We start from the raw sequence: 17,752 nt of genomic DNA, 5'->3' as shown, positions 1-17,752 counted from the left end.
TTGGGTCATTAAATACTTGGCAGTTTTAAGGTGTCTGCACAGTATTTCTTTTTATTTCAATGCTACAATTTATTGCAATGTTATACATTCTGTTGTGCACAGGGTCGCTGTGAGCATGAGACAGCACCTAACAACATACTTTCTTGAGATTTTTTGCTTATTAGGAGTCTAAAAAGAGTTACAGCTTATTAAAAAAGACTCCTTAAATCAATGTGCAAAAGAGAAATGCGGACAGAGTAAGGAAAAAAAGGAAACCCTTGACCAAAAAAACCAAACCCACTGCCTGAGTTCGAGTCCGACTCATAGCGATCCTATGGGACAGAGTAGAACTTCCCAATAGTTTCGAAGGAGCGCCTGGCGGATTCGAACTGCCAACCTCTTGGTTAGCAGCCGTAGTACTTAACCACTACGCCACCAGGAAACCCTCTAAGAGGACCATTAATGGTAGAAAAATAGGTGAAGATAGCTCAATTAGAGGCAAGATAATAAGGTTAACCAAGTCACATTTATTTATTCTTGACTTTAGGACAAAAGGACAACACCTCACGGAACTCGGTCTTCACATTCGCACCGTGAGTGGCGGTTTACTTAGAGGTGACAGTTTTAAAACCTAAAAAAATACTGCTAATCCCACCAGGCTCAAGCTCCCTTGCTGTGATCTTTTTAAATGATCTAACTTCCTTCAGAGAGGGCATCGAGGTAAAAGCAAAAACCTGGCTGGTGCTGAAGCCACCAGAAAGACCTCTTTGTTGGCAGTTTCAGGGCCGACGGAGGTGGCTCAGACCGAGCACACGGCTGGCGAACTAGAACGGCTTTCCGTCACCATGATAACCACAGCCGCTGCCAGGTGTGTACGAACAAAGGCGTCCGGAAGTGAAGCGAAAACACTTCTATGGCGCAAGCGCCCAAGCGTCTTCGCCCTCAGGGCCGCGCATGCGCTAACGTAGCTTCGCGCTCTGTGGGCTGAGGCCCTCACTTTGTCGTCACAGGGCAGATGATCAAGGTGCGTCCGCGTTTTCCCTCCCCCTTCTATCCTCTTCCCCTATCCCCTCCCCTTGTCCCTCAGTCTTCTCCCTCCTTCCTCTCTCTTACCCTGGCGTCCCCAACCGACTCCCGCTTCCGGTCAGCAACAGCCTGCGGAAGGGTGTCCCGCCTCTTCCGCCTCGACAGCGGAGGTGGTGGCAGTGGTGGCGGCGGCAGCGGCGGGGGCAGCGGCGGCGGCGGCTGCGGCGGCGGCGCCTGCGCGTCTTTTGTCAGGGTCAGCAGGCGGGTCCCCTGGGCGATCCCCCTGCGCGTCGCTGAGGCGCGCCTCGCGGGTCGATGGCGATGAACTATAACGCGAAGGATGAAGTGGACGGTGGGCCCCCGGGTGCTCCCGGGGGCGCCGCGAAGAACCGGAGACCGGATAATACGGCCTTCAAACAACAACGGCTGCCCGCCTGGCAACCCATCCTCACGGCGGGCACGGTGCTACCTACCTTCTTCATCATCGGCCTCATCTTCATCCCCATTGGCATCGGCATCTTCGTCACCTCCAACAACATCCGCGAGATCGAGGTGAGGGGAGTGAGCGGCGGCGGGAGGTGGCGCTGCCTGGGGGCCGGCTGCTTGCCGCCTGCCTTACTCTTTCCTGGGCTTTCTAGAGGTGGACAGGCGGGGCCCGCCCTTCCCCACACTTTACCTCTCTTCCTCTATTTTTTCTTTCTCTTTCGGCGAGTTTTCTGAATTTGCAGTTTTTTTCTAGTTTCCTCCTGCTCACGATTTACAGTTAGAGGGTAGGTCAGGTGAAGAAAGCGCGTTCAGTGAGCAGTTTGTGTGGTTCTGGGGCGGGGGGGGGGGGTGTTGTCCAACGGAGGTAGAAAAGAAAAGTTATATCTAGATGTAAATCCAAGGGAATTGGCATGGTCAGGGTGGGAATTTTTCCAGGAAACGGAGAGGAACATTTTGGCCATTGTGAGGAAAAGGACCCAGAGGCATAGAGGTGTTGATGATTTCTATGTAACGAAGTTGTCATGTTACCAGGTCGTGGATTAGGACATATGACTGAAGAATGCACGGCATTTTTTTATTTTGAGCTAATTCGAATGTTTTTAGTTGTAGGTAATAAGTAATCTGAAACTTCAATTCTGGTTTTCTTTTTACGGTTTTCTTTTTAGACAGCGTTTATTATCATGCTCCACGTTAGTCCTAATTTTCCCTCCTAGATTTTAAACTTTTCAAAAAGCGCCAATGAGTACACTCGGGGGTTAAGTTGTACACTGTCTACCGAACATTTTACTGGTATAATGTAATAATTGTGGTCGGCAGTTCGAGTCCATCAGGCGCTCCTTGGAAGCCCAGTGGGGCAGTTCTACTCTGTTCTTACACGGTCGCTGTGAGTCGGAACCGACTCGACGGCAATTTTTTTTTTTTAATGTAATTTATGGCTTAACAGAGAGCCTTGTATTGGGGAAACATCTTGATTTCTGTAGGGTAACAGTAACAGTATTTTCACCTGCAGTGGTAAAGGTGGGTTAGCACTAGAATGTAAATACTTTGTATAAACCAAGCCAAACCCCTTATATGGAGTCAATTCCGATTTACAGTGACGTTATATGTGTCCAATATTAAACATCTCATCCTCTTTTTTTGCATGTTTGAGAGTATTTTTTATCTATTTGAAAGGGCAGGGACTGGTACCAAAGTTTCTGAATTCCCTCTTTCTGTTCTATCAGATTTTGTCATTTTTTTCTGGTTTTATTAAACACTTTAAAATTAACGTATGTGACTTAATGGGGCTTTCAGAGGAATTTTGTTTTCAACTATTGCAGTAGGAATAAAGGTGCTTATTTTCTAGTTTGATTTACAGTGTTAGCACTAAAAGCGAGATCAGTATTTTTTTTATTGTACAGTGCTTCTATGCTAATAACAGTAACAGGAATAGTATCTATAGCATAACTTAGTTTTTAAATATTTTACTAAAAATTCATTTTTAGTTTAGTAACTAAAGAAAGTCACTATATATATATTTTTGATGTATTTTCATTATCTCCCTAACAGTTCTGCAAATGTAGTACTTTTTATTTTCCTAAGGACAAGGATCACACATTATTTCAAGACATGGGCAAAGGGGTGGAACATAAGGACCATGGGGTTTATTCTGGAGTCAGGCAGAGTTTGATTTTAATTCCTGGCTCAGCCACTAACAAGCTTAGAGCTTCGTTTGGTTGGAAAATTTACTTAATCTCTCTGAAGTCTCAGTTTCCTCATTTGCGAAATAGGTAAAAATTATGCCATCTTGCAAGATGTGAAAATTAGAAACGCTGTAGGTAAGATGCCTGAGACTGTTTGTACAGTAGTTACTGTTATTACAATGATCCTTAATCCAATGAGAAGTGGAGCCAGAGGTTGAGATTTGCTGATAAGCCAGTTAAGAGTATTATAAAATTGAGGCATAAACCCATATGCTTTATTTCTAGACTTAAAAGTTTCTCACTACGCTAAGCTGCTTACTACAATGCTAGTAATTAAGTAGGAGAAAAGAATTTCTTAACATGAGAATTTGAATCATCTTATTTAAATTTCTTAAATATTAAGATGAAAGGAGCAATAACTTGGCATTTTATATGAATGGGTATTTACTAGGTTATCAGAACTCAAGTTCTATTAATATTTACTATACTATGAAAATAAATATTTTCTTTAAAACTTTCACATATTGAACTAAAATGTAATTCTTCCTACTAAGTAGTAGGTGAAATTGACATTTCTTAAATAGTTCTCATGTACAATTCTGATTTCAGGTTGCCTGAAGAGGATGTAGCAGCTTGAACACTTAAAACGGCACTCAAGTTAGAGTCAAGGCATTAGAGTTGAAGTCCGAACTCTGTCCCTGTCTAGTATGTGGTCTTAGGTGCATTTTTGGGGTCTCTGTTTCTTTACTTGAAGAGCCAAAAGATTCAGACTAGATGATTTCTCAAATGCTGTTCAGCTCTAAAATTTTGACTTCCAAGTTAAATGTAATTTTTTTAACTCTTCATTTTCAAATTTTATTGCTTTTGGAACCAGAGAACTGAAAATTAGGAATGACTGGGAATTTTACACCAACACTGACATTGAGTTGTGCAAATAGAATCCTTTTTTTTTTTTTTTTTTGAGTGTTAAGTATGTATAGAAAAAAAAATGTATAGAGTGATTCTAAATTGGATTTGGGGTTATTAGAAGAACCTGGGGAGCTTTTCCAAAACACGCATGTTTCCTCCAGCTCTCTATCCTTTAACCACTAGTTTAGATTAAAATATGTTGAGGGTTATTAAAAGTAGTCGAGTATTGAGAAATTCTTGCCAACATTCACTTCCAGCCTATAAGTTACTCACACCTTTTTAGTTTATTTCTTCATTTTTCAAAATTTTAAGAAACTTCTTTGCTGTATTTATATCAGATTACTAGGGCAAAGGAGACTTGTCCAATCAAAATGCTTTTGTAACGTATCTTAAAGTTCTAAGATCAGAAATCAAAACTTTTGGTACAAAAATCAGTTGGTTCTTCACCTAACTCCCAGAAGTATTAATACTAAAAAAATTACTACTCTTATAAAGTGCCTTGCATTCCCCCAAAAAAGGTGTAGAAAAAGAGATTTTTTATTTTAATACTTATACTTGGCCATATGCTTCCCTTCCTTGTTAGGTTTATATATCTTTTTTAGTTGGTTTTAGACTTTTTCTGTAACCTAAATAAAATTTGCTTATTAGAAAACTACCATTGTTAATTGTATCATTTATAAGAAAATATTTTAAATATTATCTTCATTTATGATTAGGAGTAAAGAGTGAGTATTTCCTTTAATTTGGCAATTGTAGGTGTCAGGTATATCTTTCTGCTGCAGTGGTGATGTTTTTGTGGTCTAGGGCCATTGTTGGTGAGGCTGAGATATTAATTGATTGAAACTCACTTGAAAAATGTAGGGAGCAAGGTTATTAACTTTTGCAAAGACATTTATCAGTGTGAAGTTATATACATTTAAATTATGATTAGAATAGGATGAGAACATAATCCAGAGTAATATTCAGTTAATTTAAAAACATTTACTTCAAATTAATATTGCCAAAAGTGTTCAAGATGTGCTTTAATGAAACCTAGTAGATTAGCCCCCCACCCCATTTGATTAAGAACTCGCCAGTTCTCTTCTTCATCTTATATCATGTACCTTCCTCAGTTTTTTCTTCCTGGTTTCTTATATACACTGTTATTTATTTTTACTCCTATATAACTTGGATTCTGTATGCCTCAGGGAGTGAAAATGCTTTGCAGTTGTCTTGATGATAAAAACCCAAACCCAGACTTGATGGTAGGAACACTAACTTTGAACCCCAGTTATGTGACATTACACCCTGAAATGAAAATTCTTTTATTCTTATTAGTATACTTATATTACAAAATATTTTACTTACTATATTTTGAATTTCATCAATAAAAATTTGTGCAAATTAGTCTCTCTTGTTATATAAGAACCAACATACTTTCAGTCTTGCCCTTTCGTCCACAAAGCTGAAAGTATTTACTCTCTGGCACTTTACAGAAAAAAATTGCCTACCCTTGACTTAGATTTTTAAAGATACATACTGGCAAACTTGGCATTTGTTAGAAAAATAGCTGTGTTTAACTTAAGCTGTAATCATCAGTAACATTCAAGGTAGGTGTAACAATCCCTGGTAGTGGTGTGTGCGCCACCACCATCACCGTATGAGTTTAGTCAGTATAAAATACTTTAGCTAAATTTACCCTTAGTGTCAGCTAAGGTAAGGTTAAGTCGTATAAAATTCAAGCAGACTAAAGAAAGTTGCTATTAAAATTTTTACTTTAGTTAATCTTTTGTCTTCTTTGCAGTCTGTAAAAGGGACTCCTGATAAGTTCTTTAGTGTGAAATAATCAGTTCAAGGGGGTACTTCAAATACCATTTTTAACTTAATCTGATTAATACTTAAAATGATTTACCTTATTACTCAGCATTTTGTTGAGTGACCTCTTTAAATCTTATATTGATTTCCTTTAAGACGGATAGATATATACATTCAAAAATGGAAGTTTTCCAGGGTTTCTTTCTATGCAGTGTAAAAAACTGCATGTCCTTCAAATTCCTCCTTTCCCACGGCGTTAAATTCAGAGTCTGTTTCTTAGGAATAGGGTATATTTTTAGAATTGCTAAGGATAAATGCCAGTTTGGTTTAGGGAAACAATTACAGTGGTAGCAAAACAAAGCTGAGAAATATGATCACTCTTAAACTCATCTACTGATCCACATCTGCTATTCTATTTTGCCTCTGGTTCTTTTGTCTTTTGGATTTAAGCTAATGGGCAGGTCTCCAACTGTCATTGTATTCTGCATTGTGCCTTACATGCTTTTGACATTTAGTAAACATTAAATTTTAAAGGTGAGGGAACTGTAGCTTCTCTTCCACCTGGTAGCCTCTTTTTAAGATAAATTATGTTAACTTTAGAATAAACTTTGCTTTTTGAAATCTGATAGATTTCTGCACCCAACAGATTTTATTACAATCTGGACATTAAGTCAGGCTAACCTTGAATTTTAGCTGATGAAGAACATAGTTGTTATTTGTGGGTAAAACTCATAAACTGAGTTAAATTTATCAAGAGTTTTAATCAATATTGGGCATTTTCTATTTACAAGGTGATGTTCTGGGCATAGTGGGGGATAGGAAAAAGTTCGAGGACCGGGCCCTTGTTTATTCTCTCTTGTGCTCTCTTTTATCTGTCTTTCTTTTTTAACAGAGAGCCCTTGTTCCTAAGGGACCTGAAATTGGGTGGGGGGAGCAGGGGAAGATGGGACGTACATATAGGAGGAAAACGGAGCATTGCTAGATGATTGACACAGACAGAATATATCTTGGTAGTTCAAAGGAAGACAAGATCACATATGTCTCTAATGGCCATGGAAAGCTTTGTGGAGCAAGTGAGTTTTGAGTAGTGTTACCCGATTAGGGTCCATGCCCTGGAACCGTCGAGCCAATGGAACATACTCCAGATCAGAAAGAGTGAGAAAGTTTACTGAGGACATGTATACATCACCCGGGACCTGATAGCAACACAGGCTGTCTCTGTGGAGTCCCAAAGAGCAATTTTACATTACATCTTATATGGAATATTACAAGGGTTAGAAGTGTAGTCTGCAGATGGCCTGGCAGAGGAGTTATTCATTACAAGATAGTGATGGAAGACTCTTTATCAGACTAAAGAGATACATACTGGACATCTCTTTATCAGGCTAAAGATATGCATATCAGATACTTGGGCTCTGATTTACCTGTGGGGGGTTGTAAGTCACAGGTGGTGGGAGGGAACAAAACAAAGTTATTTCCATCAGATTAAAACAAAGAACAGAGTCATTAGCATTAGGTCAAAACAAAAATCATCAACAGCGGTATGTAAAGGAGGAGACAGGCAGGGGAAAAATAAAAACTTATAGGTTCATCATGGCATTAGTTATGTCAAGCTCTCAGTCACCCATTTTGAAATAGGAGAAAACATGCTGGGGAGTATTGGGGTCACAGTAGGATCTTGAAGGATAAATAGCACTTCTAAGGGGACAATTTGGATGCATGCCAATAAAGGAGATTAATATTAGCTAAGTTCTGGCGGCAGGAAATCAAAAGCTATGTAGAAAAAAATAGGAGTAAGGGCAAATAAGCTGTGCGAGGTTGTAGATAGTCTTGGCTCTTTGATAATGTATTAAACTGGGGAAGTGATACCAGTGCATATAAGCTAGGATTAGGTTCAGCTATGAGTAATTAAGATTTGTATTTTCACATAAAATCCTTTAGGAAAACAGTATAGGGCTACTATAGAGACTGTTATATTTATTTGTTTTTAAGGCTGTTTTATTGAGGTCTGACTGTCTACCTTATTGCCCTGCCATTTTTAGGGATTGGCTCTTGTGTTCACTGTCCAGAATGGAAGCTAGAGTTCCAGCATTAAATCTTTTTTCAGGCAACAGTGTGGAAGAATGAAGAACAAAAGGACAAAGGGGTGTTGCTGTTATTATTAGTTGCTGTCAAGTCAATTCCTACTTATGGTGCCCCCATGTATGCAGAGTAGAACTGTTCCATAGGGTTTTCAAGGCTGTGACTTTCGAAATCAGATTGCCAGGCCTGTCTTTGGAAGCACCTCTGGGTGGGTTTGAACTGTCAACCTTTCAGCTAGTGGTCAGGCGCCTTACTGATGAAGAAAGGAATAAAGACATTTTTAAAGAAGGTTCTTGGAAGCTGCCACATACCTTCTCCACTTAGTGACAAGTCTACACTAGCTGCAAAGGACGCTTGGAAATGTAGTCTATTCTGATAACAAGGTTCTCAGCTAATAATTGAGAGTTTTATACTGTGGAAGAAAGGTAGAACAGAAAGTGGGGTAGGTGGCTGTTAGCAGTATCTGTGACATAGAGTTATAGGGAGATTTATCTGGTAGTGATATTGTATGTTGACTGGATGGCAACTAGACCTAGGTCATTTAGATGTGAGAGTTTAGTAGTAGTAGTAGTAGTAGTTTAGACACTGAGTTAACAATGATTGCATTTTTATATTGCTTATGGCATTGAACTGAACCTGATTTCATAATAAAAGGCGTTTTGTTATGTGAAAAGCAAATCAGGTGTGTAGCTTTGCTGAAATTTTTTTTTTAAACAAGTTATAGAAGGAATATTGAATATCATCACCTTCCTCTGTTTTCTTCAAACGCTCCTTTTTTTCATGTCTGTTCAGCAATATAAATGTGTTTGGTTTCTCCTAAAAAAATGAAAAAATTCTATCTTGATTCTCCTTCAACGTGTTGCCGTTTAGTCAATTCCAACTCCTAACAAAAATACTAATAGCTAACATTTTTTGAGTGTTTACTCTGTTAGGAATTTTGCATATATTATGTGCAGTTTGATACAGTGACACTTGTAAGAGTAGTGTAATTGTTCTTTCCATTTTTTTGTTTTTAATGAGGAAATTGAATCTGAGGTTAAGTAGTTTGCGTGAGGTCACATAGCTTGGATTGAAACCCTAGCACTGTGACCTCTTGTTTTGTTTCCTTTAGGTGCTTATCTGTATTTCTCTTTTCCACACATTCTCTTTGAAAAGAGGGATTCCACATTTGTTGTTGATATCTATTCTCATCTCACATTTAAGTCATTCCTTAGTTCACTGCACTTGTCTTCTACCAGAGTCTTTTGGTGGCACAGATGCTTAAGTGTTCAACTACTAGACAAAAGATTGGCGTTTCAAACCCACCCAGAAGCACCTTAGAAGACAGGCCTCATGATCTGCTTCTGAAAGGTCACGGCCTCGAAAGCCCTATGAAGCACAGTTCTACTCTGACACGCTCTTGGGTCCCCATGAGTCGAAATAGACTCTACAGCAGCTAACAACAACAACTTCTGACCGACCATTTTGCCTTTCCTAATGACATGAATTATTTCCATATGCCAAATCGTTGTCAGTATTCTCTACTAGATTTTTACCTCCTCTCTGCCTCTTTCTTAGTCTCCATCACTATCTCCCTGTTTTCTTTGATTATGTGTTAGTGGTTCTCAGTAGTCTGTCCTTGGTCCTTTCCTCTTTGTTTCTGTGCTTACTCCTAACAGTGACTTCATCTACCACCTACATGCTAATGATTCCCAAATCTCTATAACTCATAACCCAAGTTCCTGTTGTCCTTGGAAACCCTCATCTGAAGAATGTTAGATGCTGAAAAGTGCTATGAAGAAAAATAAGAGAAAGGAGGGCTGAGGGATGGTTTACAGTTTCAAATAGGATTGTCAGAGAAGGCCTCAGTATAGTGATACTTCAGTAAAGACTTAAAGGAGATGAGAGAGTGAGCCATATTGATATCTGAAGGAAGAATGTTTCAGGCAGGAGGAATAGTAAGAGCAAAAGTCCTAAGGAATGTGTTTAGTAGAATGTTTGAGGAACAGCAAAGAGGACAGTGTAGCTGGAGCAGATTGGGGAGAAGGGGAGAACAGTAGAAGATGAGGCTATAGAGATAAAATCTGTTGCCATTGAGTCGATTCCGACTCATAGTGACCCTATAGGACAGAGTAGAACTGCCCCCATAGAGTTTCCAAGGAGCACCTGGTGGATTCGAATTGCCAACCTTTATGATTAGCAGCCGTAGCACTTAACCACTATGCCACCAGTGTTTCCAAAAGAGATTAAGTAAACTCCAAACCAAACTTATTGCTGCAGAGTTGATTCCAACTCATAGTGACTCTGTAGGATAGCATAACTACTGCATAAGGTTTCCAGGGGGCGGCTAATGGACCTGAACTGCCGACTTTTTGGTTAGCAGCTGAGCTCTTGACTACAGTGCCACCAGGACTCTAAAGACATAAAGTAGTGGAGTGCAAATCACAGGGGCTGTTATAAAGATTTTGGCTTCTCCACTAAATGTAATGGGAAGCCATCAAAAGGTTTTGCACAGATATGTGCATCACTCATGGTTAAAGGAATCACTCTGGCCATGATGTGGAGAATATTGCCTGGGTAAAGAAACAAGGAAACCAACGAAGAGGCTGTTGCAATAATTCAAGCAGGAAATGGTGGTCACAGTAGAATGGTTACAGCCGTGGTGGTGAAAAACAGTTAGATTTAGGATGTATTATGAAGGTAGATCTAATAGAATTTTGCAGTGGATATGTGGGATGTGAGAGAAAGTAAAGAATTAAAGATAACGTCACAATATTGTGGCCTGTTTTGGAAGAATGGAGTTGTCATTTATCAAGGAGGGAAAGACTGGAGGATAAGAAGCTTTTGGCATGGTAGGAGGTTGGGAGGGGGCAGAATAAAGAGTTCAATTTTTTTTTTTTTTTTAAATTGTGATTTAGGTGAAAGTTTACAGAGCAAATTAGTTTCTCATTAAAAATTTATGCATGAATTGTTTCATGGCACTGGCTGCAGTCCCACATTGTGTCAGCGCCTTTCCCTTTCCCCCCTGGGTTCACCGTGTCCATTCGTCCAGTTTTCCTGTCCCCTCCCACCTTCTCATCTTTATTCATGGGAAGGTATTGCCCATTTGGTAAGCACATTCCTCCTTGTCTTATAGGCTTGCTTAATCTTTGACTGAAAGGTGAACTTCGGGAATGGCTTCAAGTCTGGGTTAGAAAGGTGCCCGGGGGGCCATAGTCTCGGGGGTTCCTTCAGTCTTTGTCAGACCAGTAAGTCTGGTCTTTTTTTTGTGTGAATTTGATCTTTTGTTTTACATTTTTTCTCACACTGTTTCCAGGACCCTCTATTGTAATCCCATTAGACCAATCGGTAGTGGTAGCCGGGCACCGGGCACCATCTAGGTTTTCTGGTCTTGGGGTTGTGTGAGCTGTGGTTCATGTTAGTCCTTTGGACTAATTGTTCCCTTGGGTCTTTAGTTTTTTTCCTTCTCCTTTGCTTCAGATTAGAAGGACTGATAGTTGTAACTTAGATGGCCACTTGCAAGCTTTTAAGTCCCCAGACGCTAAAGAGTTCAATTTTTGACTTGTTATGTTCGAGATGCTTTTTAGACGTCTAAGTTGGAATAATTAAGTAGGTAGTTGAATATGAGTCTGGAGTTCAAAGGGAAGGTTCAGGCTGGAGTTACACATTTTCATGGTTAATCAGCATAAAGGCCTAAGATGGGATGAAATCGAGTGAGTGATTATCCATCAAAGAAGGTGAGAAGATGAAAACAAAGCCCCGAGTCGCTCCAGTGTTTAGACGTTGGGGAGATAAAGAGGAAATGGTAAAGCAAAGGAGACTGAAAAGGAGCAGCCAGTGAGGTAGGAGAAAAACAAGGAGAGTGTGGTGTCCTGGAAACCAATTTCAATAAAGGAAGAAGGTGTGAACAACCATACCAGATGTTGCTGCTGAGGAATACTGAGAGGTGACCCCTGATTTAACACCATGAAACACAGTGCTGAGCCTGTCTGTCTTAGAGTGAATGCCATTGCCATCAACATGGTTTTGCAAGCCAGAAACCCTGGTAATCAACCTAAACTTCTTTTCCCTCACCCTCACTGTTTTATTCTACCAACTTTATGTATTTTTCAATTTAAGTTCTATCAACACTACAGAAAGTCTCCCCTGATTCCTCCCTTTCCCCACCTGATAGGTACGCTTCTTTTCTGGTTCCATGAGTCTGGTTTGTGGCCTGTCATTACATTCTATCCTAAAATTATTAATTAACCTGACTTTCTATCCCACTGATCTGTAGTTACTAGTTTTTTATGGCATGGACAATATATTTTTCCATTTTATATTCCCAACCTGTAGCATAGTACCTGGCACCTAATAAGGATTCGATGTTTAGATGAGTGAATGAATTAATTAATCATACCCAATGGGTATAATCAAATTTTAAAACAGTGTAGTGAGAGTTTATTGTTCATCTGAATGGTATTATGAGTCTGAAGGTTTATTGAAGTTGGCCATTATATACTACAAGATCATACTTGTGTAATATGTGATAACCTTCCATACATAAAGGTAAAACAATTTTTCAGTATTCTAAGGAGTGCTGAAAATTTAGCAAACCAGTTTATTGGCAAATGATGCAGCAAAGTGAAAGCAATGAGAGTGAAATTCAAGGATACGAAATTTATTGATATTGAAGAAAAATACATTGCTATAGGCAGAAGACTATAGTTACTATGAGGCTAAGGGGTCCAGTGAACAATAACTTTTGGATTTTTTAAAATTAAGTTTTTAGTGAAGTATGACAAAAAATTAGGACAAAAAATGTTACAGTATGATATATGGCTTAATTTTCAAAATATCAAATTGGATGTGAAATAGATAGGGATGTAGGAGCTTCAAGTGGTAAGGAAGAAAATAACCAAGGGAGTCCATCCAGGAATATAAAAATAGGACTGGAGGGTGGTGGTAAGACCAGAGTTTTTTTATTTAGAGAAGGTGGTAAAAAATGGCATATGACATGAGGCACCATGAACATATTGTCTGGAGACAAAGGCAAAGACCACTAATATTTAAATGTCAGTTATATGACTATGCAAAAACAATGTTTTAATATATAAAAGACCATTTATTTCCTCAAAATGGAAGCCCTGGTGGCATAGTGGTTAAGTGCTACGGCTGTTAAACCTAAAGGTCGGCAGTTCAAATCCGCCAGATGCTCCTTGGAAACTCAATGGGGCAGTTATACTCTGTCCTATAGAGTCGCCATGAGTCGGAATCGACCTGACAGCACGGGATTTGTTTTATTTCCTCAAAATACAAAGCCCTGCTTTTTTCATAGTAGTTATCTGTTCCTTTGATCTACCCTATACGTATAGGTTCTTCCCTTTTGGTTTTCTAACTCCAGGTCTTTGCACATGTCATTATAGTACTTTGTCTTCTTGAACCACCCTTTGAAATCTTCCATTCAGCTCGTTAACTTCGTCATTTCTTCCTTTTACTTTAATTACTAGATGTTCAAGAGCAAGTTTCAGAGTCTCTTCTGAGATTCATTTTGGTCTTTTCTTTCTTTTTTTGGTCTTTTTAATGACCTTTTGCTTTTTTCACATTTGATATCCTTGCACAACTCGTCTGGTCTTCAGTAATTAGTGTTCATTGTCTCAAATCTGTTCTTTAGATTGTTTCTAAATTGAGGTGAGATATACTCAGGGTTGTACTTTGGCTCTTGTAGACTTGTTCTAATTTTCCTCAGCTGCACCTTGAAGCTGTTGATACATATGAGCAGTTGATGTTGATACATATGAGCAGTTGATGGTCTATTCTCAGTTGACCACTGACCTTGTTCTGACTGATGATATTGAGCTTTTCCATCGTCTTTCGACAGATGTAGTTTATCTGATTCCTGTGTATTTCCATCTGGCAAGGTCTGCGTGTATAGTCATTGTTTATGTTGTCGAAAAAAGCTATTTTCAGTGAAGAGATCGGTCTTGCAAAATTCTGTCATGCTATCTCCAGCATCGTTTCTACCACCAGGGTCATATTTTTCAACTGCCAATCCTTCTACTTTGTTTCTGACTTGCGCATTCTAATCACCAGTCATTATTGTATCCTGGTTGCATGTTCCGTCAATTTCAGACTGAAGAAGTTGGTAAAAACCTTCAATTTCTTCATCTTTGGCCTTAGTGGTTGGTGCATATATTTGAGTAATAGTCATGTTAACTCGTCTTCCTTGTGGGAATATGGGTATTATCCTATCATTGACAGCATTGTACTTCAGGATAGACCTTGAAATGATCTTTTTGACGATGAGTGTAGCTCCATTCCTCTTCAGTTTGACATTCCTGGCATAGTAGACCTTATGATTCCAAAAGGGAAGAATGTGCTCTGCATTTCTTAAGCTGAAAGAACTGAAGAAAAAACTCAAGCCTCGAGTTTCAATATCAAAGGATTCTATGGGGAAAATATTAAACAATGCAGGAAACATCAACACAAGATGAAAGGAATACACTGTTACTATATCAAAAAGATTTGGTCGATGTTCAACCATTTCAGGAGGTAGCATATGAACTGATGGTACTGAAGGAAGAGGCCCAAGCTGCACTGAAGGCATTGGCAAAAAACAAGGCTCCAAGAATTGACAGAATGCCTGCTGAGGTGTTTCAACAAATGGATGCAGTGCTGGAAGTACTTGCTCCTCTATGCCCAGAAATTAGGAAGACAGCTACCTGACCAACCAACTGGAAGAGATCCATATTTGTACCCATTTCAAAGAAAGGTGATCCAACTGAATGTGGAAATTATCAAACAATATCATTAATATCACACGTAAGTAAAATTTTGCTGAAGATCATTCAAAAGCAGCTGCAGCAGTACATTGACAGGGACCTGCCAGAAATTCAAGCCTGAGTCAGAAGAAGGTGTGGAATGAGAGATATCATTGCTGATGTCAAATGGATCCTGGTTGAAAGCAGAAAATACCAGAAAGATGTTTACCTGTGTTTTATTGACTGTGCAAAGGCATTTGATTGTATGGATCATAACAAATTATGGATAACATTGTGAAGAGTGTGAATTCCAGAACACTTAAATGTGCTCATGAGAAACCTGTACACAGATCAAGAGACAGTCGTTGGAACAGAACGAGGGGATTCCGTGTGGTTTAAGGTCAAGAGAAGTATGCGTAGGGGCTGTATCCTTTCACCATAATTATTCAGTCTGTATGCTGAGCAAATAATCCGAGAAGCTGGACTACGTGAAGAAGAATGAAGCATCAGAATTGGAGGAAGACTCATTAACAACCTGTGTTATGTGTATGACACAGCCTTCCTTGCTGAAAGTGAAGAGGACTTAAAGCACTTAATGATGAAGATTGAAGATCACAGTCTTCAGTATGAATTACACCTCAATGTAAAACAAAAATCCTCACAACTGGACCAATAAACGACATCATGATAAATGGAGAAAAGATCGAAGTTGTCAAGGATTTCATTTTACTTGGATCCACAGCCAGTGCCCAGCAGTCAGGAAATCAAATGATGAATAGCATTGGGCAAAATGCTGCAAAAGATCTCTTCGAAGTGTTAAAAAGCAAAGATGTCACCTTGAAGACCAAGGTGCGCCTGACCCAATCCATCCTGTTTTCAGTCACCTCACATGCATATGAAAACTAGACAATGAGTAAGGAAGACCAAAGAAGAATTGATGCATTTGAATTATGGTGTTGGCAAAGAATATTCGATATACCGTGGACTGCCAAAAGAATAAACAGATCTTTCTTGGAAGAAGTACAGCCAGAATGCACCTTAGAAGCAAGGATGGTGAGACTTCATCTCACATACTTTGGATGTACTATCAGGAGGGATCAGTCCCTGGAAAAGGACATCATGCTTGGTAAAGTGGAGAACGACTCTCAATGAAATGGATTGACACAGTGGATACAACATTGGGCTGAAGTATAACAACTATTGTGAGGATGGCGCAGGACCGGGCAGTGTGTCGTTCTCTTGTATGTAGGGTCGCTGTGAGTGGGAACCGACTTGACGGCAACAAACAGCAACAACAATAACCTGAAGGACTAAGATCTGACATGGAGTATGCATTCTGAAAGTAATACCTGGTTTTGCTTTTGTTGTCTGTTGTGATTTACTGATTGAATTAGAAGTAAAAACCTTGTCCTATGGTTCCACTCAAATTCTCTAATTTGTAGAAACACACAGCAGATATCATTGACCCACAGAAGTTTTTCAGGATATAAACGGTGGAATATGTATTGTAGCTATAATTTTAGAATTATGCATTCGATATTTCTCTTTGAACTAATCTTCAAAAATAAAATGATCTACAGTGACTGAGTTTTTAAAAAAAAATTTCATTTCAACTCTAACTTTTATTAGACTGTAAATAATTTAAATATGGATGTTTATTTTCTTCCCCCCTTCTCCTTTATCTGATGATTAAACCATAGTTATCATTGTTTTAGGGCAGTTAGGTTAATCTGATGCTGTCCTACTTATTTGTGTTTTGGGGGGGAACTTTTCTACATCATTATATTATCTATTAAATAAAAAGGACACATATTAAATACTTTTTAAAAATGTTGTTCATCACTCCAGTGTACCCAGCTGCCTCATTGCACCTGTTTTACCTGTCTCACAGTCCACACACACCTTTTTCCTCCCAGGGCCTGGACTATACAAATTACTTTGTCTGCAGTGGCAGTGGAAACTTACCTGTGGGAAATTCAGCACTATCCCTCGTTTTTGGTCCTTGGGCAGAAGGTGGTGTAACCTGCATTACTTCCTCTGAGGCGAGAACATGAACAACTGCTCAGCGCCTACAACCTTCTGTTTTTGTGGGAGATTTCTCAGTGACAAAGCAGAGAAATTTCCTAGTGTGGTGTCACACCAGTGACACTAATGGGCCATAAAACTAAAGTGTATTCTCTGGTCACCTGCCCCCTGGCCGACATCACCTAGCTGATACCTGTTTTACCTGATGTCACCTGAATATGCTGTTTTGTTGCTACTGTTGTTGCTGTACCTCTTGTACATACCAGTGTCTGTGAAAAGGGTCCATTTCTCGAAGCTTTCTGTGTCACTGTTACTAGAAACTCTAGAGCAGTGCTGGGATGACTCTCTCCACAGCTCTATCCACATTTTGTCACCTGGGCTACAAATCACACTTGCAGTGGCTCAAAGTCACGAAAGCTACCTGCTTAGCTTCTTTGTAATCTAATCCCTCTCTTTGTGTTTTTTTTTTTTTTTTTTATGACCTAAATTTTCTTCCACCAGATGGCTGATTATTTTGTAAGTGTACACTGTAAAAAAATTAGATGCCTTAACTGGAAGACTTCTGATTGATTCTCAGATCTTTATCTTTAATTCAGATTTATTTTAAGTCCTGAATTCATTTATATTTTGGGTCTATTCATGTGCTGTAAACCATCAATCAGGAATGTAGTCCCTCTTCATACTGTGTCCTTCTGAGACATAGTACCTACTCATCAGCCCTCATGAAGGAATGTGCTTGAACAAACCAGTTTGAAGCTGTGGTTCCAGCCATCAAAGTTTAGGTTTGCAGCTGATTGCAAGCCATTTGTGCCATTCAGGGACCTTAAAAGAATGTACAGGTACTGGTACTATAGAAACATGTAATCTAGCCTGTTGTTAAAAAAAAAAATTAGGTGTCATCAAGTCAGTTCTGACTGATAGCAACTCTGTACAACGAAACGAAACACTGCCAGGTCCTGCACCATCCTCACAATCGTTGCTATGTTTGAACCCATTGTTGCAGCCACTGTGTCAGTGCATCTCATAGGGGGTCTTCCCCTTTTTTGCTAA

At 39.3% G+C, this 17,752-nt stretch overlaps 1 protein-coding gene across 1 annotated transcript in view; it reads left to right on the top strand.

The window, feature by feature from the left end:
* Positions 1–1,225: 1,225 nt before the first annotated feature.
* TMEM30A (transmembrane protein 30A) overlaps positions 1,226–17,752 on the top strand; it is a 31,200-nt gene continuing 14,673 nt past the window's right edge. The window contains exon 1 of the mRNA XM_010586685.3: positions 1,226–1,557. Within this exon, the coding sequence (XP_010584987.1) occupies positions 1,321–1,557 (237 nt within the window). The 5' untranslated portion in view covers positions 1,226–1,320. The remainder of the gene's footprint in view (positions 1,558–17,752) is intronic.

Source organism: Loxodonta africana, chromosome 1, assembly GCF_030014295.1.
Source record: "Loxodonta africana isolate mLoxAfr1 chromosome 1, mLoxAfr1.hap2, whole genome shotgun sequence".
NCBI lineage: Eukaryota > Metazoa > Chordata > Mammalia > Proboscidea > Elephantidae > Loxodonta > Loxodonta africana.
Note: the sequence above shows the minus strand (reverse complement) of the source record. Positions and strands in the feature narration are given on the sequence as shown.